The sequence below is a fragment of the Mustelus asterias genome, chromosome 4, assembly GCF_964213995.1.
Source record: "Mustelus asterias chromosome 4, sMusAst1.hap1.1, whole genome shotgun sequence".
Taxonomy (NCBI): domain Eukaryota; kingdom Metazoa; phylum Chordata; class Chondrichthyes; order Carcharhiniformes; family Triakidae; genus Mustelus; species Mustelus asterias.
Genome location: NC_135804.1, coordinates 142,718,637 through 142,739,171, shown reverse-complemented (window position 1 = coordinate 142,739,171; position 20,535 = coordinate 142,718,637). Strand labels below are relative to the sequence as shown.

Below are 20,535 nucleotides of genomic sequence, written 5' to 3'. Positions count from 1 at the left end.
CTGTTGGGATTCTATGATCCCCTGATGAAACGATTTTGGGGGCTGGGAATTGAGTAAAAGGCACTTTTTTGAGTTGAAATCAGGGGTTAACTTATTGTTTTTCCGGAGATTAATTGCAGGCAGCTTGCTACATCTAACCTTCAGAGAGCTGGGCTGGGGTTGGATGGGAGGGAAATTGTTAACAGCGAGAAATGACTGTGTTCTGAATTTTCTCTTTACAGAGAGCATTTGTATAGAACATTCATTACTTTGTGAACTGCGTGTCTGAAGTGAGACCTGTGTTGCATAACTTTTACAAATGTGACTGCTCTGTATTTGCCGCTGAGGGCTACAATGAGAGGTTTAACAGTCGGTAATTTTAATTGAAGGCTACTTTTCATTCATTGGGAAGCATCTTGCTGGCTGGCTGGCTGAATTGGGATTGGGGAAAGGGATGAAAGTTCTTGGACCAGTTTTTTCTGCTAAGGTGATACAATTCGGAGGCGGATGGAGCACTTGGATTGGCTGATTGGTTGCCAGGAGGCGATCCGATTGGTTGCTGTCGAAACCCCGCCTCTTGTTTGCAATTTCAGCCTCTGTATAAATGAAGGTGAGGGTTAGAAAGCCGCAATGCTCCAGAGAGAGGGGATAGGGTCTACAGGACAGGGGCATGTTTCACCCCATCACGGCAGATTTCACAGAGTAAGGGGATGTTGTAGCGATTTATTGCATTGTAACAGACAGCGAGGGAGAGGCAGACCCAGTCACTTTGCAAAGCTGTGGATCTGATGGCTGCACAAGACCCCGGGATGCCTCCAAGTTGCTGAAAGTCTTGTCTCAACGATCGCAATGAGTCGCTATCTGTGGCTGCCCTTGCCTTACGTGACCAGCTCCTTCCGAAAGGGCTCGGAGGAAGGCAATGCCAGTGACTTTCTCTCGGCGCTTTACGGTCTCTCCAACGCCTCTGCCTTCTTCAACTGGCGCAACCTGACCATCGAGGACTGGGGCATCTTCAGCAACCACACCAAGTATGAAGCCGAGTCCCAGAACCCCACCGTCAAAGCTCTGCTGATCGTGGCTTACTCTGTCATCATTGTCATCTCCCTGTTCGGGAATGTCCTGGTCTGTCAAGTGGTGATCAAGAACAAGAGGATGCACACTGCCACGAGCCTGTTCATTGTCAACCTGGCAGTAGCAGACATCATGATCACCCTTCTTAATACCCCCTTCACTTTGGTAAGCCTGAACGCCAAAAACATTCTGGAAGTCTCAAGAATTAATAGGAGCTAAGATTGCATGCAGACAATTTTTCACTCTTAAGGACAAAGTATTTCAGCTAACCTTTTATTTGGCTTGGGGGGGGGGGGGGGTTGGTGCTAGGGAAGAGTTGGGGATCTGCTGTCCTTGATACATTGACAGACAGAAGTGTTTTAAATTGCCCCATGTTTTCTAATTGTTTTTTAAAAAAATGCTAATTAATCTTGGTTTTTCAACAAATCCATTGCTCACTTCTAAGATCTTGGCAGCGGGGTATTGGTTTTTCAAAAAGCAAATGCAAATGAGGAATTATTTGAATTGATAAATGAGTCACCCAGTACATTTGGGATGTCTCTGAATTCTCAGAGGAGAGAGCGTAGGCATTTTATTACATATTAATGCCATATCCCTGCTGCTAACTGCTAGAAAGCTTGATGGGAAGGAAAGTGAACCCTGAAATATTTAACAGTCAGTGCTGCCAGGCTGAGTTTTGGGGAGTGCGTGAACACAGCTCTCGGAGATTATGGAGAGTCGGGTGTTAGCACACTTGGGGATTATTCGGTGATGCTCAAAGGGATGGTGGGTTATAGAGACAAGGCTGCAACACTGATTCCCTGAAGCACATTCTCTTTGAATGTGACACCCCGCTTAGATTGAACGGTTGTTGAATTCCCCATTAGGTATAAGGTATCTCCATCATCAATGCGCACATCAGTGCTTGATTCTAGTGCCAGTTCTATGTCTGGCAGACACCCAAGATTTTAGGATAAAACCATTCCCAAATACTTTTGATATGTAATGGTGTTATAATCCCAAAGTCCTCCGGGATATTATATTGTGTAGGTTGGGTGGATTAGCAGGGTAAACATATGGGGTTATGGGAATATCCAGGGTAAAATGCTCTGTCGGAGAGTCGGTGCAGACTCGATGGGCCAAATGGCCTCCTTACGTGCTGTAGGGATGCTGCGATTCTATGATTGCCTTAATGTTACTTCACCTTCCTCCAGAGCCCAATCAAATCTCCAAGAATTAGTCTTGATCTGCGCATGTGAGGTTTTTTTACTTTATTTATCAGTGTCACGAGTAGGTTTACATTAACACTGCAATGACGTTACTGTGAAAATCCCCCAGTCGCCACACTCTGGCACCTGTTCGGGTACACTGAGGGAGAATTTTGCATGGCCAACGCACCTAACCAGCACGTCTTTCGGACTGTGAGGAAACCGGAGCACCTGGAGGAAACCTGTACAGACACGGGGAGAATGTGCAAACTCTGCACAGAACAGTGACCCAAGCCGGGAATTGAACCCGGGTCCCTGGCACTGTGAGGCAGCAGTGCTAACCACTGTGTCACCATGCCGTCCTTCGTGCAAAGTGTGGCAGTGACATGTGGCATCATTGTCAGTGAGAGTTTGCACATTAAAACCTGACGGTTAAAGTGAACAGTGACCCAGAGAATAATTCAAACAAATGTTGCATCTTCCTGCAGTCTAAACCCTCTCGATTTTAAGGAGTATATTGCTGTTGGAAATAGCCCTGTTCTTCTCAGCCTGCTCCCATGTGCTGGATCTGACAGTCTTTAACATTGTCTTAAATTGGGACAGGAATAAGCATTCCAGGCTTCTACTTCCAATTAAATCAACTGATGTCACTAATTAATAATTAACCTTTAATTAAACTCTGAGTGCCTTTCACAACTGCTTCCTCACTGGGAGGGTCCAGTACTATTCATAGAATCATAGAAACCCTACAGTGCAGAAGGAGGCCATTCGGCCCATCGAGTCTGCACCGACCACAATCCCACCCAGGCCCTACCCCCACATATTTACCCGCTAATCCCTCTAAGCTACGCATCCCAGGACTCTAAGGGGCAATTTTTAACCTGGCCAATCAACCTAACCCGCACATCTTTGGACTGTGGGAGGAAACCGGAGCACCCGGAGTAAACCCACGCAGACACGAGGAGAATGTGCAAACTCCACACAGACAGTGACCCGAGCCGGGAATCGAACCCGGGACCCTGGAGCTGTGAAGCAGCAGTGAGAACCACTGTGCTACCGTGCCGCCCATTATTATTAACGGGTCCAGTTTATCAGTTCAAGATCACAACTGTGCTGCAGTTTTCAGATTACTCGCAATACCTGAAAACACTGATTCATTTTTTTAAATGATTTATTTTGCGACAGAATCTTTGTCAATTATTCATGAGATTTCACTGCTTACTGGAGAAATTTGCTAGCTGGCTTTGCAAGGTTGATTTTGGTTCATAGCCCATGTAATACACTGCTGTGTACTGAATCTGTCTGCCTGACTTTATTTTCAGCACTTCAACCGATTTGAGCTCATCTGATCTGTCCATCTTCATAGAATCCCTATAGTGCAGAAGGAAGCCATTTGGCCCATTGAGTCTGCACAGACTCTCTGACAGAATACCTTACCCAGGCCTTATCCCCATAACCCCACGTATTTACCTGGTTAATCCCCTTTTGGACACTAAGGGGCAATTGAGCATGGCCAATCCACCTATCCTGTATATCTTTGGACCGTGGGAGGAAACCGGAGCACCCGAAGGAAACCCACACAGACACGGGGTGAACGTGCAAATTCCACACACAGTGACCCAAAGCCTGAATTGAAACCAGGTCCCTGGTGCTTCGAGGCAGCAGTGCTAACCACTGTGCCACCGTGCCACCCATGTTAGATACAAACTTGCAAGCGCACAAATTAGGAGCAGGACTCGTCCTGTTGGCCCCTCAAACCTGCGCCACTGCTTGATAAGATCATGGTTGATCTCACTGTGGCCTCAATTCTGCTTCCCTCTCTGCCCCAATAACATTTAACTCCCTTCTCAGTCAAGAATCTATCTAACTTGGCCTTAACAATATTCAATGACCCAGCCTCCACCACTATCTGGAGAAGAGAATTCCACAGACAAAGACCCTTTGAGAGAAAATCTTCCCCAATCTCATAGTGTCCCTGGTTCTAGTCTCTCCAATAAGGGGAACATCTTCAGCATGTTGTGGTATACTTAAAGCACTGTTTCAGATTACTGAGTAAGAAGTCTCTCAATACCAGGTTAAAGTCCAACAGGTTTATTTGGTAGCACAAGCTTTCGGAGTGAGCCTGAAGAAGGAGTGACACTCTGAAAGCTTGTGCTACCAAATAAACCTTTTGGACTTTAACCTGGTGTTGTGAGCCGCCTTACTGTGCTTACCCCAGTCCAACGCCGGCATCTCCACATCAGATTACTTAGCCAGCTGCATGTTACTTAAGGCTGCTTGTCTGCAATCTTCCTTTCTCTTGAAGTCTGCAACCTACGATCCTATAAGACATAGACCTTCAGACCTGATAATATGCTTCACCACATTAACTCAGCGTGGCTTTCTATTTTTTTAAAGCAAATTAATTTTTTAAAGACTTCTCTAACAGCACAGTTGGGGGTAAATGTACCATTGAATGAGGTAATGAAGTTTACAGATTCCAAAGGTCTGGCCTTTAATTTTTGGTTTTGGCTGTCTATTTCAAAACTTCTGTCGGCACAGGCTTGGTGGGCCGAAGGGCCTGTTCCTGTGCTATAACGTTCTTAGTTCTTTCTTTGCCATTGTGTTTCTGCTCCAATGAAAGACTGGGTTCCTACTCCTAAATTTTAACTGGAATCTCCTGCTGGAATTGCATGTGTATGGATGTTGAGTAAAGATAGAGGCCGGAGTTCTCTGGCCATTCACGCCCTGATGCCAGCGAGGATGGAGAATTTGGCGCTCAGCCTGAAATCTCCATTCACTGCAGCGGGACTGGAGAATCCCGTTGGCGTGAACGGCCGGAGAACTCCAGAATCTGGCTCATGATTGAATAAACTGCTGATGTTCACATGTTAACAATGGCAACTTGAGTAAAATGCCAATGGGCTTTCTGAACTCTCTGGAGTGGAGCTGTACCCCAAGTCTGTGCCTCCAAGTAGGTGAAGTTGAGGTATTAAATTAATGATAACTCAAATTGGATATTAGAAGAAACTTATTTATTCAAAGAGACAGGAATGCTTGAGGCAAAATCACTGAAATCCAGCAGGATTCTAGGTCGACTTGAATATCAAAAGGTGGCGTGTCAGTGGGCAATTAGGCTGTTTATTATCTTTGACTTGCGTTTATGTAATTGCCGATCAATCTCCTATGCCAGTTCTCACAGTAAATCAGAGTATATCCTTCATTAGACAGCAACATGCCAGCTACAATATGTTCCAAAATGTGTCTATACCATCATATAGGACACTTTGAGACTAGGATCCGAGGGCACAGCCTCAGAAATGGACGACCCTTTAGAACTGAGATGAAGAGGAATTTCTTCAGCCAGAGGGTGGTGAATCTGTGGAATTCATTGTCACAGAATGCTGTGGAAGCCAGGTCATTGAGTGTATTTAAGACAGATAGGTAGGTTCATGGTTGGTAAGGGTTGCAGGGGAAAGGCGGGAGAATGGGGTTGAGATACTTATCAGCCATGATTGAATGGAAGAGCAGACTCAATGCCAAATGGCCTAATTCTGCTCCTATATCCTATGGTTTTATGGTCTTGTATATATATATTGGGGTGGCACAGTGGTTAGCACTGCTGCCTCACAGCACCAGAGAGCCGGGTTCAAATCCCGGCTTGGGTCACTGTCTGTGTGGAGTTTGCACATTCTCCCCATGTCTGCATGGGGTTTCCTTTGGATGCTCCAGTTTCCTTCCACAGTCTGAAAGATGTGTGGGTTAGGTGGATTGGCCATGCTAAATTGTCCCTTAGTGTCAGAGGAACTAGCTAGGGTAAATGTTATGGGGATAGGGATTGTGGTTGGTGCAGACTCGATGGGCCGAATGGCCTCCTTCTGCACTTGGGATTCTATGATTCTATAAATTCTTGGTGTTGAAGGACAAAATATCCATTGGAGATTTAATAAATATTGCAGAATGATGATTTCCTGTTTCTCTTGCAGGTCCGGTTCGTAAATAGTAACTGGGTATTTGGGAAGTTGATGTGTCACGTCAGTCGGTTTGCACAGTACTGCTCTGTACATGTGAGTGTGTTGACCCTCACTGCTATCGCATTGGACAGACATCAGGTACAGTATCCACACTAAAGGACACAAAATTAATATAAAGCAACCTCCTGCTGTTGGATAAGAATTCAGGGTCTTTTCCCACTATGATGGAGGATTCAAATAATAGAATCCCTACAGAGCAGAAGGAGGCCATTCAGTCCATTGAGCCTGCACTGGCAACAATCCCACCCAGGCCACAACCCCATGTATTTATTTACCCTGCTAATCTCTCTGACATGCTTGTTTGCAAGCTTTTGGCGAGGCTCCAAGTTAGCCTGGGTGTTTTGTTTGATGTTTCAGTCTTGTGTGATATTTTTGTGGATGGAATTCATTAACGGTTTTCACAGCAGCTTGTACTGGAAGAGAGTCTCCACCTTGAGCAGTTTACCACCCCAATAAACCTGGGAGCCGCAAGTGGGAAAAAGAAAGGTTTTTGTTGTAAATTTTCATTGACAAATTTTCCCTCACCATTGACATGGTGAGAGGAACTCCTCCATTGGATAGGTTAGGGTATGGCAATGAGCTTTCACCCTGGCAGCTCTTTCCTTGGGGCTTAGATTCTCTGGTTCCATTGGCCCTTTGGCTGCCATTGAGAAGCCACCTCAATGGAGTTTCCAGATTCTGCATTCAGCCATCGACTTTGGAAAATTTACCTGCACTCCAGAAGGTTGTACACTGGCAAGTGCTCAGAATTGAGTTGAGATTGTCCAAGCATCATCAGCAAATAGAACATATGTGTTCTATCATCTTGGCTGAACACCACATTTTGCAGTTATTGTGGTTTCTGTGAAGATAGGCGTGCTAAACATTGTTTTGCATTGAAACAAAGCCTGATTGCATGTTCATTAATGTCCACCCACGTACAGTTCCAGCAGAGACTAATTAATAGTATCTTTTTTGATGCTCGCCCACAGTAAAGACTGGATTGGTGAAGTCCTCAGGATGGAGCTCAGTTCCACTGGGTGGTCACAGACCTGAAAGGCCAACTCTGTTTCTTGCTACACGGATACTGTCTGACCTGCTGAGCATTTCCAGCATTTTCTGTTCTTTTTTCAGATTTCCAGTATTTTGCTCCTGCCATTCCGATTTACATCAAATGGATGTTCCTGCTCCTATATTTTCAATGCAACTCAATTTTTAAAATTTGCTTAGGCAATGAATAATAGAAATGTGAAATATTAAGTACAGCCCACACCTGAAAAAAAGCATGGTTCTGATGAGAGGTCATTGATTGAAACAAAAGGTTGAATCATTTGGAGACTCAATCAGGGACACTGTCAGGCAGCACAACCTCTTGACTGCTGGCACCCTGATTGGCCATCAAGGGTTCCTGATATGGGAGACCCAATTAGAGAGCCCTGTGGCCAGCAGTATATACATACTCTTGCAACTCGGCCAACGTTGTCTACCTGATACGCTGCAAGAAAGGATGTCCCGAGGCATGGTACATTGGGGAAACTATGCAGACGCTGCGACAACGGATGAATGAACACCGCTCGACAATCACCAGGCAAGACTGTTCTCTTCCTGTTGGGGAGCACTTCAGCGGTCACGGGCATTCGGCCTCTGATATTCGGGTAAGCGTTCTCCAAGGCGGCCTTCGCGACACACGACAGCGCAGAGTCGCTGAGCAGAAACTGATAGCCAAGTTCCGCACACACAAGGACGGCCTCAACCGGGATATTGGGTTTATGTCACACTACTTGTAACTCCCACAGTTGCGTGGACCTGCAGAGTTTCACTGGCTGTCTTGTCTGGAAACAATACACATCTTTTTAGCCTGTCTTGATGCTCTCTCCACTCCCATTGTTTTGTTTCTTAAAGACTGGATTAGTTGTAAGTATTCGCATTCCAACCATTATTCATGTAAACTGAGTCTGTGTCTTTATAAGTTCTGTTTGTGAACAGAATTCCCACTCACCTGAAGAAGGGGCTCAGAGCCTCGAAAGCTTGTGTGGCTTTTGCTACCAAATAAACCTGTTGGACTTTAACCTGGTGTTGTTAAACTTCTTTTTGTGTTTACCCCAGTCCAACGCTGGCATCTCCACATCATGGCCAGCAGCCCCACCAGGAAAGCTGGACGCTGCTGAATAGAAAGGCAATCTTAAGGGTGCCTCAACACCCTTGGATGTCTTTTGCAATTTGGAGAATGAAGAGGCCTACCACAAGTTGGGCCATTGACATGGTGAGAGGAACTCCTCCATTGGATAGGTTAGGGTATGGCAATAAGCTTTCACCCTGGCTGCTCTTTCCTTGGGGCTTACATTCTCTGGTTCCATTGGCCCTTTGGCTGTCATTGAGGAACCACCTTGATGGAGCTTTCAATTCTGCATTCAGCCACTGCCTTTGGAAAATGGTGGCTAATTGGGTCCTTAATTGTCCTAATTGAAACAGGCTAATCACAGAATCCCTGCAGTACAGAAGGAGGCCATTCGGCCCATTGAGCCTGCACCGACTCTCCAACAGAGCATCTTATCCAGGCCCTATCCCCGTAACCCCATGTATTTACCCCACTAACGCCCTTGACATTAAGGGGCACTTTAACATGGACCGATCCACCTAATCTGTACATCTTTGGACTGTGGGAGGATGTCCCGAGGCATGGTACATTGGGGAAACTATGCAGACGCTGCGACAACGGATGAATGAACACCGCTCGACAATCACCAGGCAAGACTGTTCTCTTCCTGTTGGGGAGCACTTCAGCGGTCACGGGCATTCGGCCTCTGATATTCGGGTAAGCGTTCTCCAAGGCGGCCTTCGCGACACACGACAGCGCAGAGTCGCGGAGCAGAAACTGATAGCCAGGTTCCGCACACACAAGGACGGCCTCAACCGGGATATTGGGTTTATGTCACACTATTTCACATAAATATTTCTGCTTTTTTCCTCCTGAGTCTTTATCATGCGATCCTAGAATCAGAATTTATGTCACACTATTTGTAACTCCCACAGTTGCGTGGACCTGCAGAGTTTCACTGGCTGTCTTGTCTGGAGACAATACACATCTTTTTAGCCTGTCTTGATGCTCTCCCCACTCCCATTGTTTTGTTTCTTAAAGACTGGATTAGTTGTAAGTATTCGCATTCCAACCATTATTCATGTAAATTGAGTCTGTGTCTTATAAGTTCTGTTTGTGAACAGAATTCCCACTCACCTGAAGAAGGGGCTCAGAGCCTCGAAAGCTTGTGTGGCTTTTGCTACCAAATAAACCTGTTGGACTTTAACCTGGTGTTGTTAAACTTCTTACTCTGTGGGAGGAAACCAGAGCACCTGGAGGAAACCCACGCAGACATGGGGAGAACGTACAGACTCCACACAGACAGTCACCCAAGCCGGGAATTGAACCCAGGTCCCTAGCACTGTGAGGCAGCAGTGCTAACCACTGTGATCACCATGCTCCCGGCCCACCCTGGGAAAATCCCCTGGAGGTGGGATGGCACCAGTGAGCCATCCTGACCCGACTTCTGCCGACTGCCCCGACCTCCCTCCAGCTCCAAATCCGACTTGCATTGGACCAGGAAAACTCAGTCCAATATCCAGAATTTTATTGCTCTGCAAATGCTGCCGGACCCGCTGAGTGTTTGGATCATATTTTTGCTTTCCCTGCCTGCACTGCCATCGATGTGACTCATTATTCTTCAAGTGGGAATTGAATAGTTTAGCACAGTTTAGCTAAATCTCAGTGATTCAAGCAGTACCCTTTTGTGTTAGAGATGATCTTAAACCTCTATTGAGGCAGATTATACATTTCAGGATGTGTGCTCGAGCAGTGAAGTCAGAACAAATCTGGCAGCCTCTACAGATTGAAAGGGAGAGTAAAACTGCCTGATTGGAAATACAATATCTCATTTATCACTGTTTCGGCAACGAGAACAAAAACTAACCGGTTCACCTTGCATTGCAGCTGTGGACAAAACAGCACGGGCTTTTTCTCCTTGCAGAGCTGCTGAAGTACCGTGTCACACCGCAATTTCTGCACCGCAATTTCATAATTACTTGCCACTTAGCAGCCGTTTGGAAGTCACACGTAATTGATTTCAGAGCCCTTTGATTGAGGGAAAACCACTGCCATATCTCGCTGTTCACCACAGCTGTGTATTCCTGCATGTGAACATTTGTTAACAGCTGTATCGGCCCTGATGTCCTGTCTGGTCAAATTATCCACAGCTGCTTCCCAGACATGCGAAGAGTAGTTTCCTGATTGAGGTTTGCCATTGGTAGTTGGCATCTGTGAAACCGTGCCCCAGCATGCCGTGATGCGTCTAGCAGATGGTGGAGAAATATTGAAGGAAGAAAGGGTAATTAATTTGCATCTGGAAGCTTTGTACACAGGGGTATACATTGCCTGTCTGTTCCAGGGTGCATGGGTCACTGGTTGTAGAGGTTTGATTCCCTTGTGCTTTGCTTTGCACAGGTTATCATGCACCCACTGAAACCTAGGATGTCTACAGCTAAAGGAGTCATCTGCATCATCGTCATTTGGATCATGGCAACCTGCTTCTCTCTCCCACATGCAATCTTCCAGAAGCTATTCAGAGTTGAATACAGGTGAGGCAAAAAGCAAAGCCGACCAGGGAATATTTACCTTTCATTATATCCCATTTCACATTAGTGCACTGGAAATATTTGGCCAGGATTTTGAGATTGTAATGAAGTGACGTCGTGGCAGTGCTGCAGTGGTATTGTCGCTGGATGAGCAATCCAAAGACCCAGGGTAATGCTTTGGGGACCTGGGTTCAAATCCCACCACGGCAGATGGTGAAATTTGAATTAAATAAAAAAAATCTGGAATTAAAAGTCTACTGATGACCATGAAACCATTGTCAATTGTAGTTAAAAACCCATCTGGTTCACTAATGTCCTTTAGGGAAGGAAATCTATCACCCTTACCCGGTTTGGCCTACATGTGACTCCAGACCCACAACAATGTGGTTGACTCTCCAATACCCTCTGAAATGGAGGGCAGTTAGAAATGGGCAATAAATGCTGGTCCAGCCAGCGACGCTCACTCCTGTAAATGAATTTTAAAAATTAACCTATGAGAGGTGATGGCCTAATGGTATTTTCGCTAAACTATTAATCCAGAAACTCAGTTAATGTTCTGGGGACCCGGGTTCGAATCCCGCCACGGCAGATGGTGGAATTTGATTTCAATAAAACATATCTGGAATTAATAATCTACTGATGACCATGAAACCATTGTCGATTGTCGGAAACGCCCATCTGGTTCACTAATGTCCTTTTAAGGAAGGAAATCCTCCGTCCTTACCTGGTCTGGCCTACATGTGACTCCAGACCCACAGCAATGTGGTTGACTCTTAAATGCCCTCTGAAATGGAGGGTAGTTAGGGATGGGCCAGCCAGTGACGCCCAAGTCTCACAAATGAATTTAAAAAAATAACAGCAACTTATGTTATCAGCACATATATAGAACCCAGAAGCTGCTGCTAGCAATTCCCTGCTTCTCCACCAGGTGCGCTGTTGAAGTCCCTGCAGAACTTTTTATTCATTGAACTGGCAAGAACATCCCCTGTATTGCTATAATATCACTATAAAATAACCTGGAAAAAATACGCCTCATAAATGCTTTACATATGGGTTTTTAACAGTCTACTGTGTCATAACTGCTGCTAAGCATCCTTTCTGGCCCTGGAAAACTAATTTTATATTTGTGTAACATCAAATTTTCCAGCATGATAAACATTCCATACTTTTTTAATGTAATTATTTTTTTTGGAAGTTTGTTTATGATCATTCAGCTTCCAATAACTAATGTGTTTCATACCCTGGTTTGCTGTCTGTGAGAATTCTTCAATGTGATTGGCTTTTCGCCCTGCTTCTCGACATTACTAAACACCTGTCCCTCTGACCTGGTGCCGGAAATAAAGTGTCATCAAGAAAGAGGGAATACCACAGCACAGGGATTGCTAGGTCTTTGTGACCAACTTTCTTCAAGGTCAATGGTCAACACCATTGATTTACTGATGACCCCCAAATTCAGGCCATGTTTAGTTTTGTTTATTCACAAACAATCAATGAACGGTGATAACCAGACCAAAGACATTTGTTTTAAAGGGCTCACTGAGATTTAAAGAATAAAAAAGCACAGTACCAGTCACCAAGGGCGGGATTTTCCTCCCCATAGAATCATAGAATCCTTACAGTGCAGAAGGAGGCCATTCGGCCCATCAGGTTTGCACCGATCAGAATCCCACCCAGGCCCTATCCTGATAACCCCATGTATTTATCTCAATACTCTCCCTGACACTAAGGGAGAATTTAGCATGGCCAATCAACCTAACCCGCACATCTTTGGACTGTGAGAGGAAGCCGGAGCACCCGAGGAAACCCACGCAGACACGGGGAGAACGTGCAAACTCGACATAGTCACCCAAGTCTGGAATGGAACCCTGGTTCCCGGCGCTGTGAGACAGCAGTGCTAACCACTGTGCCACCGCGCTGCCAGCAGACTCTTGCCATCCCGCTGAAGTTGACCCTCGCCCTTGGTTCCCCAGTGGTGGGATGGACAAACTGTGCAAAATGCCTCAGACTTTAATGGGACAAGAAGACCCCACCGAGGGCCAGTGACAGCCTTTGCTTTGTATTCATTGTATTCCCACAGTGCAGAAGGAGGCCATTCGGCCCATCGTGTCTGCACCAACTCTCTGACACAGCATCTCACCCAGACCCTATCCCCATAACCCCACATATTTAATCCCCTAACCTACACATCTTGGGACACTAAGGGGCAATCTAGCATAGCCAATCTACCTAACCTGAACATCTTTGGCATGGGGAGGAAATCGGAGTGCCCAGAGGAAACCTGTGCTGACACGGGGAGAATGTGCAAACTCCACAGTCACCCAAGGCTGGATTCGAACCCGGGTCCCTAGCACTGTGAGGCAGCAGTGCTCAACAGTGTGCTGCTTATTGGCATTATGTTTCATCATCTGCCAAATTTAGTTTAAGTTGGCACCTTTAGGAGAGATGGGGCGAAATCTGGGGAAGGGAAATCTATAAGTGATATTGTCAGCCAGTCCCAATGATTCTCATGGCAGAGAAGCTGAACTGTATGGAAGGGAAGTGTTAGCACAGGGAGCCAAGCTTGCAAATAATTACACAAAATCTGTATGACTGGAGTGTTGCTTCACTGAGGACAATTCCCGAGAAAATAGCAGGCGAGTGGGGATGCACCTTTCAGTTACTCTTCACCCAATCCAATTGCAAGATCAAAGAATTGGAAGTGCACAGCAATCAAATCAGTATAAAATCTTCAAAGTATCTGTGTCACATCATAGCCTTGATGGTCTTAAGTTGAAAATGGTGTCTCAGGTAAAGACACAATAGTAACTGGGTGGCATGGTGACAGTGGTTAGCACTGCTACCTCACAGCGCCAGGGACCCGGGTTCGATTCCCAGCTTGGGTCACAGTCTGCGTGGAATTTGCACATTCTCCCCGTGTCTGCGTGGGTTTCCTCCGGGTGCTCCGGTTTCTTCCCACACTCCAAAGATGTGCTGGTTAGGTGGGCTGGCTTTGCTGAACTGTCCCTTAGTGTCAGGGGGACCAGCAGGGTAAATGCATGGGGTTATGGGGATAGGGCCTGGGTGGGATTGTGGTCGGTGCAGACTCGATGGGCCGAATGGCCTCCTTCTGCACTGTAGGATTCTATGATTCTATCAATCCAAATAAAGACCCACAGCCACATTCTGGCTGCGTGTCAGCTGACCTCTCAGAGGAGGCTGCACATTTTGGAATGTTGTAAACACGGCACCAGATAAAAGATTGCAACAATTGACACGAAGCTCGTGAGGGAGGAGAGGTGAATCCAACAGCAGGAAGAGCTCGCAGGTTCTCCGATGCATCAGATGCAACAGAAATAAAGTCAAAGAGGAACTGAGGGAGGAAGCTCATAAATGGGTTGTGCAGGTGCAATGGTCGGAGGTGACAGAGGCAGCAATGCTCCCTACATCACCCCACATACAGTCACAGAATGCTGAATAGTCTTGATACCCATGAAGTTGGTCATGTTAAATGAAGGCACAACTCATCTTATTACCGACGTACCTTTACAGTGTCAATGATTGAGTGAATGTAAAGTTTAGTTTTCTAAGTTTATTTATTAGTGTCACAAGTCGGCTTACATTAACGCTGCAATGAAGTTACTGGGAAAATCCCCTAGTCGCCACACTCCGGCACCTGTTCGGGTATACTGAGGGAGAATTTAGCATGGCCAATCCACCTAACCAGCATGGGGGGAGGGGGGGGAGGGGGAGGGGGAGGGGGGAGGGGGGGGGGGAGGGGGGGGTGGGGGAGGGGGGGGGGGGGGAGGGGAGGGGGGGGTGGGGGGGTGGGGGAGGGGGGGGGGGGTGGGGAGGGGGGGGGGGGGTGGGGAGGGGGGGGGGGGTAAAGTGTTGCCACAGAAGTAGAAACCGTCACAATCGGAACGTTATCAGCACCACCAAATCCTTCAGAGTCACAGAGGAGAAACGATGGGAACAGTGGGAAGTGAGATGCCAAGGACAAGTTATTAAAGACCGGGACACGGTCCAGCACAGTGGGTTGTTGTTGTTACTCAGATGTTCAAAGTTTACAATAATAAATAAAAACAAAGAAGAACATCTTGGACCGATACAGCAAATCTGGCAGCAACTGTGGAGTGAGAAAGAGAATTAACATTTCAGCCTGAAACAGATGCTGCCAGACTTGCTGTGTATTTCCAGCATTTCCTGTTTTTGTTTCAGCTTTCCAATATGTGCAGGACTTTGTTTTTGTAGCTGTTACAGCAGCTTACGCTACTGAACTGTAACATCTTTGATTGGATTTATTACTGTCACATGTATTGGGGTACAGTGAAAAGTATTGTTACTTGCGCACTCTATGAACAGTATGCTTTGTCTGTAGAGTACATAGGGAAGAAGGAAAGGGGAGGTTGTAGAATGTAATGTTAGAGCCATAGCTGGGGTGTAGAGAAAGATCAACTTAATAAAAAGCAGCCAGCATAATTAAGGACCCCCACGCACCCTGGACATTCTCTCTTCCACCTTTTTCCAGTCGGGAAAAAGATACAAAGTCTGAGATCACGTGCCAACCGACCCAAGAACAGCTTCTTCCCTGCTGCCATCAGACTTTTGAATGGATCTACCTTGCACTAAGTTGATCTTTCTCTACACCCTAGCTATGACTGTAACACTACATTTTGCACTTTCTCCTTTCCTCCTCTATGAACGGTATGCTGTGTGGAGTTTGCACATTCTCCTCGTGTCTGCGTGGGTTTCCTCCGGGTGCTCCGGTTTCCTCCCACAGTCCAAAGATGTGCGGGTTAGGTTGATTGGCCAGGTTAAAAAAAAAATTGCCCCTTAGTGTCCTGGGATGCGTAGGTTAGAGGGATTAGCGGGTAAAATATGTGGGGGTAGGGCCTGGGTGGGATTGTGGTCGGTGCAGACTCGATGGGCCGAATGGCCTCCTTCTGCACTGTAGGGTTTCTATGATTTCTATGATTTCTATGATTTGTCTATATAGCATGCAAGAAATAATACTTTTCATTGTATACTAACACATGTGACAATAATAAATCAAATCATTCCAAAGTCTGGTGGCAGCAGGGAAGACGCTGTTCTTGATTTGGTTGGAATGTGACCTCAGACTTTTGCATCTTTTTCCTGATGGAAGAAGGTGGAAGAGAGAATGTTTGGGGTGCATGGGGTCCTTAATTATGCTGGCTGCATTCCCGAGGCAGCAGGAAGTGTAGACAGAGTAAATGGATGGGAGGCTGGTTTGCGTGACGGACTGGACTATGTTCGCAATCCTTTGTAGTTTCTTGCAGTCTTGTTTGGAGCAGGAGCCATACCCAAGGTGTGATGCATCTGGAAAGGATGCTTCCTATGATGCATCTGTCAAGAAAAGTCTGATGTTACCTCATCAAATTCGTAAATGAGGTCTTGGATGCCTTTAGCTTCAGTCACTGCCTGAGCTGTGTTAACTAACAGTACACACACATTGCTGCGGAGGTGTATTAACTGATCACTACCACAATGGTACCATCAAATTACTGCCTGGGCCTTCAATCCACAAAATACTACCCATTCTGAACTGAGATTGTTTGTTACTGGCGCAGGGATACCTGAAATAGCAAGGTGCTCCAGTGGCAACACTGAAATTAACAATGGGAAATAGGAGTCAATAGTCAATTAACCAACCATATAGTAATTAAATGGTCTATATATCACGACTATCATGTTATTGTAGGGAAAAGTCACTGAGGTCACTTCGCAGGTTTTGATCAACATCCTAGTGTAATGTCTGATAGTCACGTGTACCCAGAAATTAAATAGAGGCAACCTACATAGAAAACATAGAACATAGAAAACTACAGCTCAAAACAGGCCCTTCGGCCCCACAAGTTGTGCCGAACATATCCCTACCTTTTAGGCCTACCTAGTTTAGAAGGATGAGGGGGGATCTTATGGAGACTTATAAGATAATGCGGGGGCTGGATAGGGTGGAGGCGGAGAGATTCTTTCCACTTAGCAAGGAAGTTAAAACTAGAGGACACAGCCTCAAAATAAAGGGGGGTCGGTTTAAGACAGAGTTGAGGAGGAACTTCTTCTCCCAGAGGGTGGTGAATCTCTGGAATTCTCTGCCCACTGAGGTGGTGGAGGCTACCTCGCTGAATATGTTTAAAGCGCGGATGGATGGATTCCTGATCGGTAAGGGAATGAAGGGTTATGGGGATCAGGCGGGTAAGTGGTACTGATCCACGTCAGATCAGCCATGATCTTATTGAATGGCGGGGCAGGCTCGAGGGGCTAGATGGCCTACTCCTGCTCCTATTTCCTATGTTCCTATAACCCTCCATCCTATTAAGTCCCATGTATTCATAGAAATCATAGAATCATAGAAACCCTACAGTACAGAAAGAGGCCATTCGGCCCATCGAGTCTGCACCAACCGCAATCCCACCCAGGCCCTACCCCCAAATCCCGACATATTTTACCCGCTAATCCCTCTAATCTACGCATCCCAAGACACTAAGGGGCAATTTTAGCATGGCCAATCAACCTAACCCGCACATCTTTGGACTGTGGGAGGAAACCGGGGCACCCGGAGGAAACGCACGCAGACACGAGGAGAATGTGCAAACTCCACACAGACAGTGACCCAAGCCGGGAATCGAACCCAGGTCCCTGGAGCTGTGAAGCAGCAGTGCTAACCACTGTGCTACCGTGCCGCCCTCATCCAGGAGTCTCTTAAAAGACCCTATTGAGTTTGCCTCCACCACCACTGACGGCAGCCGATTCCACTCGCCCACCACCCTCTGTGTGAAAAACTTCCCCCTAACATTTCCCCTGTACCTACACCCCAGCACCTTAAACCTGTGTCCTCTCGTAGCAGCCATTTCCACCCTGGGAAAAAGCCTCTGAGAGTCCACCCGATCTATGCCTCTCAACATCTTATATACCTCTATTAGGTCTCCTCTCATCCTACGTCTCTCCAAGGAGAAAAGACCGAGCTCCCTCAGCCTATCCTCATAAGGCATGCCACTCAATCCCAGCAACATCCTTGTAAATCGCCTCTGCACCCTTTCAATCTTTTCCACATCCTTCCTGTAATGAGGCGACCAGAACTGAGCACAGTACTCCAAGTGGGGTCTGACGAGGGTCTTATACAGCTGCAAGTTCTAAAAAGTTGTGCCTTTACTCTGAGGCTGTGCCCTTGGATCCTAGTCTCTCTTGCTAATGGAAACATCTTCCCCATGTCCACTCTAACCAGGCCTTTCAGCATTCTGTAAGTTTCAATGAGATATTCTTTTGAGGTCTGTGGGACTGTACAGTGGGTGTAGAATGGGTGATCCGTGTGATACCACCCAGGTTGAACTGTTATCTCCTTCCTCATGTACTCACCCATTTATCTACTCTGCATTCCAGGAAAGAAAAGGTACGAAGTTTATGCCTCCACAATTTCCCGCAGCCAGCAGATCTGTACTGGAAGTATATGGACCTGTCTACCTTCATCCTCCTCTATGTTTTGCCACTTTTAATTATAACTGTGGCCTACACAACAGTTGCAAAGAAGCTGTGGTTACGGAACGCCATCGGGGACATCACCGTGGAGCAGTACTTTGCTCACCGGCGCAAGAAGATAATGACGCTGAAGATGCTGATGCTGGTGGTGGTGGTGTTTGCTGTCTGCTGGTTTCCCCTGAACTGCTATGTGGTCCTCGTCTCCAGCAAGGCCATCAACACCAACAATGCAATATACTTTGCCTTCCACTGGGTGGCCATGAGCAGCACTTGTTACAACCCCTTTATCTACTGCTGGCTGAATGCAAACTTCCGAGCTGAACTGAAGTCCTTGTTGGATATCTGCAAACGGAGGCGAGCCGCTCCCCACGCCCAGCCCCTTTCCTACACCCCCCCTCCCTACAGAGAGGCGTGGATTGAAGGCAGGAGCCAGAAGAGAATCAGTCAAGTTCAAAACTTGAGGTTTAAACCCAACTCTGCAAGGACCGATATCTCCATTGTTGAACCTATTGTGACTGTAAACTAAACTGAAAAGGGAGGACATTTTAACTGCCACAAGTCTAAAACCAGAATATGCCCAGAGTTTCCTCACTTAAAAAACAAAAATCCTTCTTGGGATGTAAGCATCACTGGCCAGGTTGGCATTTATTAGCCATTTGTTAGCCCTGAGCAGGTGGTGATGGATCACTGTAATGAGGTGATCCACCGAAAGTCTTGCTGGACCCCTTCGGAAGTCAGACTCGGTACAAGACAGTGGGTCACCTTTCCTGAACGACAGTGGTGAATCAGTTGGGATTTTAGGAACTTCATGCGCACTTTTTACTGGTACCAGCTTTTTACAGTGTTTCCATTTTTACTTTAGAAACTGAATTCAAATGCCCAAATTTGAGCTCATTAGTCACCTAGGCCTCTGGAGTGAAGTAGTGGACTGGTGTTGTGAGACTCCTTACTGTGAAGTAGTGTAACCACTGCTCTATCCTTCAAATGAGGAATATGGCCAATTAAGACTGATGGGCATTTAATATTGACCCAGTTTCCCAGGAGATTATGGGAAACTGGTTGAAAGGTTGAAAAGATTCTTGACTTACTGTACCTGGCTCAGAAAATATGACCAAAATCTGGTGAAAATTTGTATTTTGTTCATTGGACCCATGCGTCTTGCTGGAATTCTATGTTGGGTGTTGCAAGCTTATTTATTATTGCACTAAACCACTGCAGTTTTCATCAAGAAATCATATAAACAGCATTTAGAGAGAGATAGTTCAAATGTTCTCTTATAAAATTTTGCATCATATTCTGTGATGTGGTCGTTTTTCTTGGTCAAAAGAAATATATGGAAGTTATTGGCTGAGATTAGACTGCATGACTGAGCGGCCACATTAATCAAATAATTTTATTACTAAGTGTGTCCAGCCTCCATGACCACATGTACAAACTGGAAGCAAGCACGCATATTAATAACCTGCATACCTGTACCTGTTGTTTAATCCTATGAATAATTTTCGGTTTTATCTCTGGATCTTGGATTTAAGTCTTCTGTTTCTGTTCAAACAAATGATCAAAATTTGGATTTCAAAAATCATCATCATTGATTGATTTTGAGGACAGAATACTACAAAAGAACGAGGAAGGCCATTCAACCCATTAAATTTATCCTTAATCATAGAATCATAGAGATATACAGCACGGAAACAGGCCCTTCGGCCCAACTTGTCCATGCCAATCAGGTTTTCTAAACCGAACTAATCCCATTTGCATGCATTTGACCCATATCCCTCTTAAACTTTCCTAGCCATGTACCAGTCTGAACAATCACACATTTGGCCCATGCCCCTCTCAACCTTTCCTACCAATGTACCGTAGCAATCTACAGCCAATCTCCCCAAACCTGCAAATTTGACCAACTCATGTTGTGCTTTTGAATCGATGCCCTTTAGGTAGATTTCAAAGAATGAAGGCTCTGGCCTGAGTCCATAGGGCTTAGTACGTCACTAACCAGGGTACCAATGGCCTCATATGTGGCCTTTCACCTCGGGAAGGTGGGAAGGTATACTGGAAGGTGGGAATTGTGGGAAGATATACTGGAAGTCCAGGTACACTGTGTCCTCCAGTATCTCGGAATATCACTTCCTCAAAATGATCCGGGAGGCTGGATCTCTGCAACTGCAAGAGTTATTTTCAACTCACAAGCCACAATTTAAATT

At 46.0% G+C, this 20,535-nt stretch overlaps 1 protein-coding gene across 1 annotated transcript; it reads left to right on the top strand.

Moving 5' to 3' along the window:
• Nucleotides 1-828: 828 nt before the first annotated feature.
• LOC144492406 (G-protein coupled receptor 83-like) lies at nt 829-18,857 on the top strand. The gene is made up of 4 exons (XM_078210415.1): nt 829-1,215; nt 6,203-6,328; nt 10,725-10,858; nt 18,236-18,857. Exons 1-4 carry the CDS (start codon nt 829-831, stop codon nt 18,855-18,857), a joined length of 1,269 nt encoding a protein of 422 aa, XP_078066541.1.
• The last annotated feature ends 1,678 nt before the right edge of the window (nt 18,858-20,535 follow it).